At 41.6% G+C, this 15,000-nt stretch overlaps 1 protein-coding gene and 1 long non-coding RNA gene across 2 annotated transcripts in view; one reads left to right on the forward strand and one right to left on the reverse strand.

The window, feature by feature from the left end:
- LOC135113341 (hemicentin-2-like) overlaps window positions 1-15,000 on the reverse strand; it is a 125,121-nt gene that overhangs the window by 34,624 nt on the left and 75,497 nt on the right. Inside the window, exon 2 of the mRNA XM_064028583.1 lies at window positions 5,650-5,714. Within this exon, the coding sequence (XP_063884653.1) occupies window positions 5,650-5,714 (65 nt within the window). The remainder of the gene's footprint in view (window positions 1-5,649; window positions 5,715-15,000) is intronic.
- Window positions 1-15,000, forward strand: part of LOC135113342 (uncharacterized) — a 72,896-nt gene that overhangs the window by 21,377 nt on the left and 36,519 nt on the right. The gene's annotated exons all lie outside the window — the stretch shown is intronic.

Genomic DNA, 15,000 nt, shown 5'->3' on the forward strand with positions numbered 1-15,000 from the left:
AACCAGACAGACAGGAAGGTAGACAGAAAGACAAGGAATAGGCACAAAGAAAGACACATTATTATTATTATTATTATTATTATTATTATTATTATTATTATAGAAACATACAGAAAGACAAAGAATCAGACAGACATACAGACAGACATTAAAAACAACCAGACAGATAGACACACGCACACACAAAGGCAGAAAAACAGAGACATAGACAGGGAAACAGACACATTGACGGACAGATAGCCAGACAGCCAGCTAGACAGACAGACAGACAGACAGACAGTGGCAGTACAACATAGAATAGGAACAGAGAATACATAAGAACAGGTACTAGGAGAACTATTAACGTATACAGAGACTATCCATTCAAATTAGTATGATTCTTTTGGAAATTAACAAAGGTGACTGGCGAAAAATAACAAAGGTAGCTGCTGAAATAAAGAGTAAACCTGCCTAAAGAACCAAGGCATCTGATGGGAAGGGCAAGAGAGCAGGAGGTCAGTGTGTGTACAACTACATCACTTGATTCCTCTCGAAAAAGAAATGTTTGGGTGTATCTACAATGCAGCTCCCCCTAGCGGCCTTCCCTTCCCTGCCTGAGAAAAATTACAGCCAACCCCTGCCTCTGTGCGTGCGTGCGTGTGTGTCTATGTGTGTAAGTGTGTGTGTGTGTCGTATAGCAATGTATCTCTTAAGTTTCAGCCAACAAACAGTTCGCCTCACTGAATCTCCATGACTTGAATTACTGACTGACTGAGTTAACTGATTGGCTGACTGACTGACTGACTAACTGACTTGCCTGCCCGCCCACCCGCCCGCCCGCCCGCCCGCCCGCCCGCCCGCCCGCCTGCCTGCCTGCCTGCATGCCTGCCCGCCCGCCTGCCTGCTTGCCTGCCTGCCTGAGTTGATTGACTGACTGACTGACTGAGTGGCTGCCTGCCTGCCTGCCTGCCTGCCTGCCCGCCCGCCCGCCCGCCCGCCCGCCCGCCCGCCTGCCTGTCTGCCTGCCTGCCTGCCTGACTTGACTGACTGACTGACTGAGTAGCTGGCTGCTTGCTTGCCTGCCTGCCTCTCTGCCTGCCTGCCTGCCTGCCCACCCGCCTGCCCGCCCGCCTGCCTGAGTTGACTGACTGAGTGGCTGCGTGCATACCTAACTGACTGACTCACCCACTCACTGATTTATTCACTCACCAACTTACTCACTCACTTCACGCCTTCCTGACTATCACATTTCCTCCTTTAGATGAGATAGTGCAGGTTACATCTCGTGAGGAGCTAACATGCCCACAACTGCTACTGTTTGTTGTTCTTTGGTGTTCTTTGGCTATTTCACTTCGTCATTATTTTCCCATTATCATCTGTAACTTTTTAAGACTCATTTTTATACTATAGTCTCTTAAAAAAAAACCCTTCTATAGCTTAGGAAAATTAAACTAACCTCATTCTACTTCGTCCATCCAAATAATTTACTACAGTGAGCTCATTGTTAAATAAAAGAGGATTATAACAGTAGAAGGGTTGATGTATGAGTACCTTCTCACACCAGTAAACTCTCTAGCCTGTGTAAGCTTAACTTTATCTTAATTCTTGCACTCCTTTCGGCTGCAGGAGTTGTGGGCGTTGAAATATTCATGAGAACCCAACATTTATCCCTCAACAGCGTGGCAGGACGGTCGATAACTCCTGATAAATGGTTACATGTAACGCAAAACCTGAATTACTCATGCACATATAACCTTTTTTTTTTTTTTTTCTCTCTCTCTCTCTCTCCTAAGATCTATTTAGCAGAGAGCATTTTATGTCCACTGCTTCTAACCTGGTTTAAGGGAGGTTGTTCGTGTCTGCAAGGGTATTTTTTGTGATTCCTTCGGTAGTGTGATAGTCTAAAGAATGGTACGTACTGCAGTTTTCAAGGGTATTTCCATGATTCTTGTAATAGATGAACTGGCTCTAGTGAAGTTATTTGGACTTTCAAGATTGTTTTCATGATTTAGTAATGGCTTAGCATGCTTTAGAGGATGTTACTGGGATTTTCAAATGTGTTTTCATGATTCTAATAATAGTTGATAAGACTTTTAAGGGTGTTTTCATGATTCTGTAAAGAATTTAGTTGTTTTAAGGATGTTTTAATCATTCTAGTAATTCTTAAAACAAACTTGGAACTTTCAAAGGCGTTTTCTTGATTCTATATAGTTTAACAGGCTTCAATGGAATTTACTGAGGCACTGAATGTGTAGCAATAATTTAACATGCTGTTATGAAATTTCGCTGAGTTATCAAGTGTTTTCATGATTCTAGCGATCGTTTTTAAGATTCTGCATCATCAATGAAAAAAAAATTACGAAAACCTGAATAACTATTTGTGATCTTTAAAAATGATCCCCAAAACAGAGCAAAGACAGAACAAAACATTTAAACATAGAACAAAGATAAGAAAGACGGAAAACGTTTGAAAACAAAAAGACAAAACAAAAAGAACAAAGCATTTTAAAAGAGAACAAAGGCAGAATATAGCGTTTTAAAATAGAACGAAGAATATAGCGCTTTAAAACAGAACAAAGGCAGAATGTAGCGCTTTAAAACAAAACAAAAACAGAACAAAGCGTATCGCACAGAACAAAGACAGAAGGAAGCATTTCAAACAGAACAAAGACAGAATATAGAGTTTTCAGACAGAACAAGGACAGAATGTAGCAATTTGAAACAGAGGAAAGAGAGAATATAGCGTTTTAAAATAGAATCCGGCAGAATATGGCGTTTTAAGACAAAATCAATCAGAATATAGCATTTAATAACACATCAAAGACACGATGTAGCGTTTTAAAACAGAATCAATAAGAATATAGCGTTTTAAAAGAGAACCAATCAGAATATGGCGTTTTAAAACAGAACCAATCAGAATATAACGTTTTAAAACAGAATCAATCTGAATATAGCGTTTTAAAAGAGAACCAATCAGATTATAGCGTTTTAAAACAGAATCAATCAGAATATAGCGTTTTAAAAAGAGAACCAATCAGAATATAGCGTTTTAAAAGAGAACCAATCAGAATATAGCGTTTTAAAACAGAATCAATCAGAATATAGCGTTTTAAAAAGAGAACCAATCAGAATATAGCGTTTTAAAACAGGACCAATGAGAATATAGCTTTGTAAAACAGAACAAAGACATACTATATAAATTTAAAAGAGAACCAAGAAAAAAGAAGATAACAACGTTTCAAAACAGAACAAAGACATACTATATAAATTTAAAAGAGAACAAGCAAAACGTAGAGAATATAACGTTTTAAAACAGAATCTGCCGGAAGAAAGACAGAACGAAGCGTATCAGGCGCAGGAAGTGACGCCAGTGTCCGAGCGCCGCGGGGAAAAGCTTCAGTAGTAAGATATTCACATCTACAAACCTAACAAAGCGCTGAACATAAGATAATAAAAGTAAATGTTGAGAATACGTGCAAGCGCCGCGTAATAATGGCGGCACGTGGCGGTCCTGTGTCGCACTGGATTGTGTGAGGATATTGTTATTGTTCACGGTACGTCACCTTTATCCCTCCTCTCTCTCTCTCTCTCTCTGTCTCTCTCTCTCTCTCTCTCTCTCTCTCTCTCTCTCTCTCTCTCTCTCTCTCTCTCTGATCATCATCGTCCTTCTCCTCCTCCTCTCTCTCCTAACAACAGCAACAATTACTACTACTACTACTACTGCTACTATTACTAGTAGTAGTACTACTGCTACTACTACTGCTACTATTACTAGTAGTAGTACTACTGCTACTACTACTATTACTACTACTGCTACTACCACCATTAGTGTTATCTGCCTATTGACAATGAAAGCATTAAATACTCTCTCTCTCTCTCTCTCTCTCTCTCTCTCTCTCTCTCTCTCTCTCTCTCTCTCTCTCTCTCTCTCTCTCTCTCTCTCTCTCTGACCAAAGGATCACCTAAACTACTAATGCTTCTCCCAAACTCCACCAGAGGGAGGGAGGAAGGGAGGGAGGGATGGGGGGCGTTGCAGGAGTAAGGCGCGGTAACACAGTCCTCAATCACGCCCTCTGAACTCCTCCATCCCTTCGATATCCCAAGTTACTGCTAGACGCGGCCCTGAGTGCAGACTGGGTTTCACGAGTACGGCTTCCAGGAGGGCCAGCGGCGACATAACTTGCTGCACGGAACCCTCGCTGGCTGCTATGGGAGTGTGATGGGAGTGCTCCGTGTGGCGTAGCTTTGTGGGGAGCAAGTTCGGTCTGTGGTGAGGTTGGTGGTTCAGTATTAGCACTTCGCCTCCTCTTGTAAGACGAGAACTTGGGCTGTGTTGATGGGGAGGAGTAACAGTCTTCAGGGCTTTCTTCTTTATGCACAGGATGTATAGAGGTAGATAGAGAGTCTTCAGAACTTTCTTCTTTATGTGCAAGATGTATAGAGGTAGATAGTGAAGTGGAGAAGGTCGCGACTCTCGGTATGTAGTGAATCTGAATCGCTTGACCACTCATCCTACTCGTGACGTTATCGTGTGTAGTGGAACTGCGTACCTGCCAAACACTTCACACTGTTGACGATACGCCTTGTCTCTTAAGGAACCCAAATGTCCTGAGTTTCGCCTGACACACCCGGCAATGATTGATCGTCTCGTATTGATAAGTATAAAATGGAAACATACCAACACACTGTGCTTAGAATTTTTCCTCGGTCTTGAGTCATCTGATCTAAGAATTTGTCAGTTTTCATGTCGCATCAGGAGACTGTCAGCAGATCAAAGGGCTTAAGACTGAGATGAAAACGGACAACACAGAGAATGGAGCAGGTTACTTGACTTTCGGCCCACGACTTCACCGTGCAGCACCAATATCCACTGTGTTTCATCGTCTTTCCTCTCAACATGGAGTTCTTTGATCTGCTAAGAATGATCTGCGACTATATCATGCAGCGCCAAGGAGACTGTCTGCGAATTAGAGGATTTAAGATTGACGGCAAAACGAAAAACACAGTGGATGAGGTAGGTTGCTAGACTACCCACGACTCTACCATACAGTTCCCATCTCCACTGTGCTTTGTCTTTCCTCAGTCGAGAATCTGTCAGTAGTCATGTTTTATTGAATTACTGACTGATGAGAGCAGTTGACAGAGGGAGAACATGAGGCAGTGGAGGTGAATGCCTAACATGACGAATTGTGGCTATGACAGTCAAAACCAAATTTCACCTGGACTTTGTTGACCGTCATGGCACAATTGGTTATAAGATAGTGTACGCCGAGTGTCCTGTCAGGGGTTCGATGCTGTCAGTTGACCACAAGGAGTATTAAGTAATGAGCCAATGTGTCCTGCGTGTAAAGGTGTGGTGCAGGAAAGTTACAGCAGGCTTACTTTCACCATGGGAGCTAATGAAGAAACCGCTATTCGTGCTATTCTATGCCACCGCTCTCGTCACCAGCACGGTTATTGTGAGTACTTCCACTAGCATCCCAGTTGTTGATATTTGGACAGGTTTGCACAACAATGGATAATCTGAGAGCTGTGTTGAATTCCTGTCATGCTTTCTCTTTTAATTGTTGATGCTGTTTACAATGTTTCCGATGCTTAAAATTAGTATTGTTCTCTCTGGTTTATTGACTATTTGCATCAAGTCTTGGCAAAAGTAAACTCATAACGAACCTCCACACAAGACCGCGTGTGGTGGCCGACTGGCTTCGATCGCTTGTGTCTCCTCCCGAAGTGACCTGCGGGCAAGGTTACTCGCGTTAAAGAATACACAGTCACACACTACATTGGCATCACATACTGTATGGGAAAAAATGCCGCACTGATGCACACCATACAGGAAAAAGACCACAAACTGTCACACACCAAATAAGATCACACTGTCACACCACACATAAAAAAAAAGGGGGTAGAACAAAACACATAATAAAACACATATAACCTGAAGTAGGAAAAGAAACACAACGAAATACTCTTACCAAACACAGATTCGGCAAACAGCAGGAGGCACACACACTTACACACACACACACACACACACACACACACACACACGCACACACACTGCCAGGAACCAGTGAGGGTGTGGCGTTACACAGACCCCTTACCTACGTAACATTTCAAACCGCTATGGCTCAGAAACACGCCTAAACATTTACATAAAACTCCATCCTGAAAAAATCGTTAGGGTCCTTCGAGTTCGCCAAGGTAAAATGTTTGGAATGAAAGGACAAGAGAGGCTGGGAGAGATGGAAGAAAAAAATCGGGAATGGGGGAGGTAGACGAAGAGGAAGATAGATGAGAGTGAGTGTGGGAATGAGAGAAGCATGCAAAAGAATGAATAGGAAGGAAGGAGAGAGAGATAAGAGAGAGAGAGAGAAGGAAACTAATAGAATAGGGGAGGGAAGAGAAGTGAAAGATAGTTGAAGTAAAAAAGCCAAAAAGGGATCGTTTAATCAAACTTCGCCACTGCAAGTTAGTCATACAGCATCGAGTGTCGAAAATACAGGTAAGGAGAACGAAAAGAATAAATATGAAAGAAGAAGGGAAAGGAACGACTGGAGTGGGGTGAGGAAGGAGAGGAAAGGTGGAAAAGGAAAGAGAGGAGGAATGAGAGAAAGGTGGAATGATGAAAGTAGAGGAAAGGAGAGAATTAAGGATGAGGTTGGGGAAGGGGTGAGGTGGAAAGCAGAGGGAGAGAAAATAGGAGAAATGTAGAAGAGGAGATGCGGAGAGGATGAGAGATACAACGAAAAAAAAAAAGGAGTGAGATTGACTGACTGACTGACTGACTGACTGACTGACTGATGTTTGACTGAGGGCGCCGCAGCAACACAGGTCTCACGGCATTCAGTATAAATCAAACAGTGCTATAATTGAAGCACCATTAAAATACTGAATAAAGTAAATAAAGCTAAAACAGCAATAAATCAAAACAGATACAGTGCCCTCTAACAAATAATGGAAAAGTTAAATGGAAGAGTTAAGTGGGAGAGAGAGATTCAGAAACACGCATAAAAATCGATCAGGCGACTCAATTTAGACTATTTTATTTTGATTTTGATTTTTTACACGAATTCAGTTTAACATGACTACGATGTCTTCACTTCAGCACGATCAAGCCAGCTTCCGCCAGCTAGCATCGCCCTTTCGCGCTGTACAGATGTAAATATTAGGCTTTTTTTTTTTCTTTTTATTCTGTATTTCAAATGTTTTAGTTCTAATATTCAAAGTTGGGATTAATAAAACAAGGATAGAATGTAGGAATCAGTCTAATTTACTTACCCTATGAACAGACGAAAGGACAAAATAGAACGATTTAACACGTCAAATCCCTCAACTTGTACAACTACTTTCATAAAACTTCACTGTAAATTAAAAGAAGACGTATATAAACTTAGAAAAAAATAAATAAATAAATAAAAATAAAAAATAAATAAATAAATAAAAATAATAATAATGGAGAAAGCGGAGTCAAGTTAAGTAGAGGACGAAGATCACAAGAGTAGACTAACCTAACCTGGCATTAAATAATTATGTGTGTTCATTACGTAACGCTCTCCACAGCTTCCCGGGCCTTCAGTCAGCGGCAGCGTCTTGGTGGCCTTCAGGCGGCTCTGTGAGGCCGCCCTGTGTACACTGCGCCATATTGAAGGCTCTCTATGGCTTTCTATGGCTCTTTAGGCAGCCGCGAGATTACAGATAGGTTAGTTACGACACTGAAAGCCTCTTAAGCTAATATATTATGTAATCACTAGACGATTTTTTTCTCTACTTTTCTTGCTCATCTCTCGTTTTTTTTCCCACCTGTTTTTCCTTCTCTCTGCCTCATCACTGGACTTTCAGCTTTTTTTTTCATCTCTCTCTTATTCATCTCCTCTCCCGTTTCCTATATGTTTTTATTTTCCTGTCTCATTCACTTCATCCTCTCCTGTTTTTTTTTCTCTTCTTTCTTTTTCCCCCTCTTCATCTTACCAATCTCTTATCTTGTTCCCCACATCCTCTTTTTTTCTTTTTTGTTCTCCTGTTACCTATGTCCTTTCTTGTTCACTTCATTTTCAACCTCTCCTTTTTTTTTTTATCCATCTCTCATTCTCTTCTTCCTCCCCTTTCCTTTTTTTTCTTCCTTTCTTCCTCTTTTCCTTCTCTCCGACTCCTCTTCGTCGTCCGATATCTTACTTTTAACAGGCCTTTGAGGAAATTATTTAGGATTTTCAAAAGTGCTTTCGTGATCCTGATGATAGTTTAACAAGTAACAATTATCAGTAGAAAAAATAAATAAATATTCGTAACTCGAGTAGTAGAAAAAAATATTCGTAACTCGAGTTGTAGAAAAAAAAATATTCGTAACTCGAGTTGTAGAAAAAAAAATTATTCGTAACTCGAGTAGTAGAAAAAAATTATTCGTAACTCGAGTTGTAGAAAAAAATTATTCGTAACTCGAGTAGTAGAAAAAAAATATTCGTAACTCGAGTAGTAAAAAAAGAAAAATTATTCGTAACTCGAGTCATCATCTCTGTGTCTGCAAAAATAGTCTGATGAGAGAGCAAAGTGTTTAAGAATAAGTTTTTTTTTTCTGATGCACCCATAACCTGTCTCTATTCAAGGCACATTCTTCTGAATTTCAGTCTCTGGTCAGAGGTGCTGTTTTTAATCAATGAGTCTTTTCCAGGTATTTCTGATTTGAGTCATTCTTTTGCCTGTTCCTTTGTCTCCTAATGTGTTCTTTGATGCAGTCTTTCTATCTTATCCTTGGTCTTCTTCTCTGCACTGCTATGACCTCCACATTCATGGCTTCTCTCTCGCTACGTGCTATTCTTTCGCTTAATCCTGTTTCATGTCTTTCTATATTATTTTAGGTCCTCCTCCTCTTCACATTCCTATCACCTCCACTTCCATGGCTTCTGTTTTGCAGCGTTCAATCCTTTCGCTTATCCGTCTCATATCTTCTTCAATGCAGTCTTTATAATATTTTAAGTCCTCCTCTTCGTATTGCTATCGCCTCTCACCCTTGGCTTCTCTCTTTTTTCTTTTTTTTTTTCAATTATTCATTTGTCTCTCATTTTTCTTTAACACTTTCACTGCGATTTCCAACAACACACATCATTGAAAGTACTTTGTAAATTCATGCCAAGTGCCTGCAAGGAAGAATAAAGGAACCGAAAGAGGAGCGAGTCAATTTGTAGCCAGTAACAAGTTCACAAGTGGCTATGGAACGTAAAGGAATGTGTCAGAGTGATTTGTGATGACAGAAACTTAGTGTCGAACAGAGAAGAAAGGGTTGATGCAGTGTTTCCGGTTTATTTTCTTCTCTGCTTTTCTATCACCTTCATATCTTTTACCTTCTCTTCCAACGTGTTTCTTTCGCTTATTCCTTTGCTTCTCATGTCTTCTCTAGCGCCGTCTCTCGACTCTTTTCTTCGTCTTTCTTCCTCTTCTCATTTCCATCACATCAATATCCATTCATGCCTTGTATTGCAACGTGCTATTTAATTTCTATTTAGTCACTGCTATTTGAGACATAACTTCTTAATCACAAGCCCCCTCGAAGACATTTCTTTTCACTACATGACCATTTATAAACATTACACTTGTTAGACACTGGAAAATTTTGCCTTTTTAAATCCTTCTTTTCCGACTGTTTTCCTGCCGATATCTTGCAGAAGGGGGAGGTGGGTGGAGAGAGTCTTGTGGTGGTCTAGACGTAGGTCATTGGGAGTAGTAGATAGATAATCAGATTCCCTCGTTACAGACATATATGTCCTCTGGTAACTGCTGTTCTTATGTATTCTTATGTATTATTTGCTCTTTCTTGTAGGTGTGTGGAAAGATCGTGTACATACAGTGCTTTCAGTGTTGTGGCTTGGTGTGTATCGCGGTGAAAGGCTAATGAAGTCCTTCCTCCTTCCCCTAGGTTCTCCTCCTCTTCGTATGGCTATCACCTGTCTCATGCCTTCTTTCATGCAGTCTTTCCATTTTCCGAGTCTTCCTCTTTTTCACATTCTCGTTACCTGCTTCATGTCTTCTCTCATGCATTCTTTCTACCTTCTCCTAGATCCTCCTCCTCACCACACTCACATCACTTACATCATGTTTTCGTTAATGCAGTTTTTACACCTTCTGAGTCTTCCTCTTTCTTCTTCACATTCCCGTCACCTTCCTCATACCTTCTTCTTTCCACCTTCTCCTACGTACGTCCTCCTCCTCTTCCCATGCCCTTCACGTGTCTATTGAAGGCGCATCACACAGTAATATTTCCTTAATCCCCTCTAGTGCTGACTCACCAATTCGCGGAGATTCATTTAATCCCCTAACGCGGCGGCCTGCAATTCACGGGAAGGCCACGCATTGTCCAGGGATTAGTGGCTGTTTTGGCTCCCAAGCGACAAGGATGAGCAATGTGTGGACTTCTCTTATTATTAAATGCTTTGTTCTCTCATCAAGGATATTTTTTAAAGGCCGCATAGATGATTTAATTGATTTTTATGATTATTTTTTTTATTTATATTTTTTTTTCATTTCTCGAGGTTGAGTGGAGGCAACGATAATAAAAACCAGATTCGTGTTGGTATTTGATGTTCCGTTTTATCATCAGACGTTGGATTTTCATGGATTTCCTCTTCTTTTTTGCTTTGTTTTATGGATTAGTGGCTGGTTTGGATTTCCTTCAGAATCAGCAAAGATGAGCTGTGTGTAGACTCAGGGGTATTTTCAAAGGCCATGGCTATTTTTTTTTTCTCTTTTTTTTTAACATTGTCCAGGAATTAGTGGCTATTTCGGCTCTGAGGCGACAAGATGAGCAATATTCGTTATCTCACCATGGGTATTTTCAAAGGCTGCAGAGATGATTAGTTAGATTTTCATAGCTTTTTTTTTTTTTTTTTTAATATTGTCCAGGGAAGAGTGGTTATTTTTGGCTCTGAAGCGACAAGAATGATGAATGTGTATACTCGTGCTGTTATGAGAAGCTTTTGTTCCCTTGCCAGGACTATTACCAAGGATCAAAGAGATGATTAGTCAGGTTCTCACGAGTATCTTTTATTAATGATGCAGTGCGCTTGTGAAACTATTCCTTCCCAGAAACACGGAAAGATGATTGATTGAAGTTCGTAATTTTCACTGCAGCTTGTGTAAAAGTGTAAAATCCTCCTGCAAATATCACAAGAATCACGAAAATACTCTTGAAGTGCCCCGATAACTTTGATTAGAACCCGTTAAAAGCACACACTCCTTGCCAAACTTGTTATTTAGAATCTTTTGAACATCCTCCTGGCACTCACTACAGCCTATTTGAAGTGCGTAATCTTCAGTAAACTATCACTAGAATCACGACAACATTAATGAAAACCCCTATAACATTAAATACAATCTGTTAAAATGTGTAATCCTTGTCAGTGTCATTAGAATCATGAAAGCACCCTTGAAAGCCATAATGAGTTTAACTGAAGCCTCGTGAAGCATATAATCCATATCAAACTATCATTAGAATCGTGAAAACATTTTTAAAGCCCCAATAACTTCCATTACAACCTGTGAAAAGTGTAGAATCCTTAAGACAACACTAGAATTATGATAGAGTGTTTGAACGAACCGATAACGTCCACTACAACAAGGTGAAGGATACAGTCGTGTAAAGAATCACTAGAATCACAAAAATATCGTTCAAAACCTAAATAAAATACATCAAAAGCGTTATGTTGGTCTTGCTCTATTGCAGTAACGTTAATAATTACAGTACATCGTATCACAAGCGTAAAATTATGTTGGTCTTGCTCTATTGCAGTAACGTTAATAATTACAGTATATTGTATCACAAGCGTAAAATTCTCATTAAACAATCATTAAGATCATGAAAACACTCGTAAACTACATTCTACACACAGCACACTTTTAGAATATATAGAATCCTCGTCAAAACACCACCAAGAATCATGAAAGCACCCTTGAAAACACCAGCAAGTTCCACCGCCACGTATATACGCAAGACCCTGTTAAGAGGAGCGGAGATAAGACGCCTGGCAGAGTGTTTGAGGATGCAGAGAGAGACTGGACACAGCGACATGAATACCCAAGCTTAGTGAGAAATGTGAGATCGCGAGCCGGACATCACACTGGCATCCTGGACACACTACTCTGGCATACCGGACACTGTATTGCCTCCTGGGACACCGGCATGCTGGTAGACACTCAGACACCCGGCATCCCGCGTCTCTACGTACAGCCAACCCTGGAAATTAATTACGCCTCCGTGAAAATGAAAACTAAAGCTTCTAGCAACGCGGACCCTGTGTAATATTAACTCTCGGCAACTACTCCCCGCCTGCTCCCTCCTCTCCTCGCCCCGACACCCCGACACACATCTCTCGTGCCCCCTCACCCAACCAGACAGACGTTCTTCCTTGCCCCCACCCCCTCCCAGACCTCCGGAGAGCTTCCCCACTGCCCCCTCTCCTCACCCGACATTATTTCTTTCCCTCTCTTGCCCCCCGCTCTCCTCCATCCCCTACGTTCCACAACACAACCTCCTGACACCTTCCTCACTGCCCTCATGATCCTGACTACCATCCCTCCTTCTCCACTTTTCCACCCTCACCCGAGATTCTTCCTTGCCCCTCTTCACAATCTCTGACAGCTTCTCCCATTGGCTCCCCTCCCCTCCACCTCATCCTGACAGCCACCTTCGTTCTCCACTTGATCTCCACTTTTCCAACAGTCACACCCTTTCCCCCTCCTGCCTCCACTATCCATTTCTTTTTCTCTCCACACCAGCATCCTCGCATCCCTCCACACAGGCAGTGTCTCGCCGTCACACAAAGGAACACAAAGGAATAACAAGCAGCAATAGATTTGTTGGTACTCACGAGGCTGTTTGTGATAAGTTGCACTATTTGATATAAAGTAAGGGGTCTAGGATGGTAAGGGGTCTAGGAAGGATAACCGAGAGCAACTGACCCCTGCATCATTCGTAATTACTGCAAAGAATAAGATGAATTAGTGGAAGGTTCCTCCCTATCTGTTCACCACTACACACAAACTACACGCCACAGTACATTCTAGTAGCACTGTGGAAGGCTTCTCCCCATCTACCCATCACTACAATCATACGCTACAATACAAAAGGATAGAACAGTAGAAGGCTTCTCCCCACCAGTCCATCACTACAATCATACGCCACAATACAAAAGGATAGAACAGTAGAAGGCTTCTCCCCACCAGCCCATCACTACAATCATACGCCACAATACAAAAGGATAGAACAGTAGAAGGCTTCTCCCCACCAGTCCATCACTACAATCATACGCCACAATACAAAAGGATAGAACAGTAGAAGGCTTCTCCCCACCAGCCCATCACTACAATCATACGCCACAATACAAAAGGATAGAACAGTAGAAGGCTTCTCCCCACCAGCCCATCACTACAATCATACGCCACAATACAAAAGGATAGCTCAGTAGAAGGCTTCTCCCCACCAGTCCATCACTACAATCATACGCCACAATACAGTATAATAGTACAGTGTAAAGCTCCTCCCCACCCACCCATCACTACAGTCACACTATACACAACAGTACAATAGGATAGCAGAGTTAAAGGCCCCTCCCCATCTATCCATCAATACACACACGATTTTTATGCAAGAAGGGACTCTAGTCTATTTATAAAAGGCCCTCTGAACGTGTTAGTCCCCAAAGAGTTTAGTCAAAAGGGTTACCTAAAATTTGAGGACATGTCTTGAAAAATCTTGCTCTTGAAATGGTTTAAGTGAAAGGCGCGTCACTGCAAGTCACAATACAGCAACACAGGGTGAAATACTCCACACCAAACCACACCCCATCATCCACCACAGCACAATACCACAGCACACCACACCCGCCATTCTCAGCACCATCGTATACCTTCCATAGCAGAGCACCACACCACAACTACCACAGCTACTGCCTTAAACCACCACACCACACGACACCTACCACACCAATCACTCCAAATCACCACATCACACCACACCACAATTACCACACTAAGCACCACACCGCAACTACACCCAACATACCACAACCACAACACCAAGTCACCACACTATACCACACCACAGTATATGCAACGCGCCACAATGCATGACACGCCCAACCACACACACCTAGTCACACGCCAAGCCACACGCCACCACGCTATCGCCTCACACGCCCCGCTGGCTGCACGCTAGATCCCATTACGCATCTCTCGCCCCACGCCACACTGCACACTCGCCTCAAATTAGCGGGCCGGGGTGTGGCGCTGCGGTGATGAAGGCAAGGAGGGTAACTGGGTTTAGGTCTAGGAGCTCATCCCCTTCAGATAGATGGGTGAATAGATAGGTAGGCGGTTTGATAGGTAGATGGGTAGATAGATAGTGGACAAATTGCTATAGATAGGTGGATGTGTGGATAGATATAGATAGATGGTTATGTAGATGGGTTGATATATAGCTAAGGAGGTAGATGGGTTGACAGATAGATGTATAGATAGATAGGTATGTAGAAATATAGTTTACACAAATATAAATAGGTAGATACTTAGATAGACATGGAAACAGATGGATGGATGGATGGTTATGTAAGAACAGAGATCGGTAAATGGATACACAGAGACAAACAAAAAGATAGACCTATAGTAGACAAATTGGAAGTGGACAGAAAAAAAATAGAACAAAAAATGGCTAGGTAAATTAATAAGTAGATAGAAAATGGTCTGTTAGTTACATAGATATAGAGAGAGATTGATTAATTCATAAAAAGACATAGATGAACTGATAGATATTGATAGATAGGTAGATGTTCATTAACCAAAGCAATAATTTAACTTTTAACGAACATAAATCACCCAAACTGCGAGGCATAAAGTGTAATTCAAGAGTGCAATTTGAAACCAACGCAGCTGAAATTGGCCAGCCTGTTTGGAACTCTTTACTACTGGACCTTTTTTTTTCCCCTTTTTCTTAATTGTAGGAGAGAGAGAGAGAGAGAGAAAGAGAGAGAGAGAGAG

Source organism: Scylla paramamosain, chromosome 25, assembly GCF_035594125.1.
Source record: "Scylla paramamosain isolate STU-SP2022 chromosome 25, ASM3559412v1, whole genome shotgun sequence".
Classification (NCBI taxonomy): domain Eukaryota; kingdom Metazoa; phylum Arthropoda; class Malacostraca; order Decapoda; family Portunidae; genus Scylla; species Scylla paramamosain.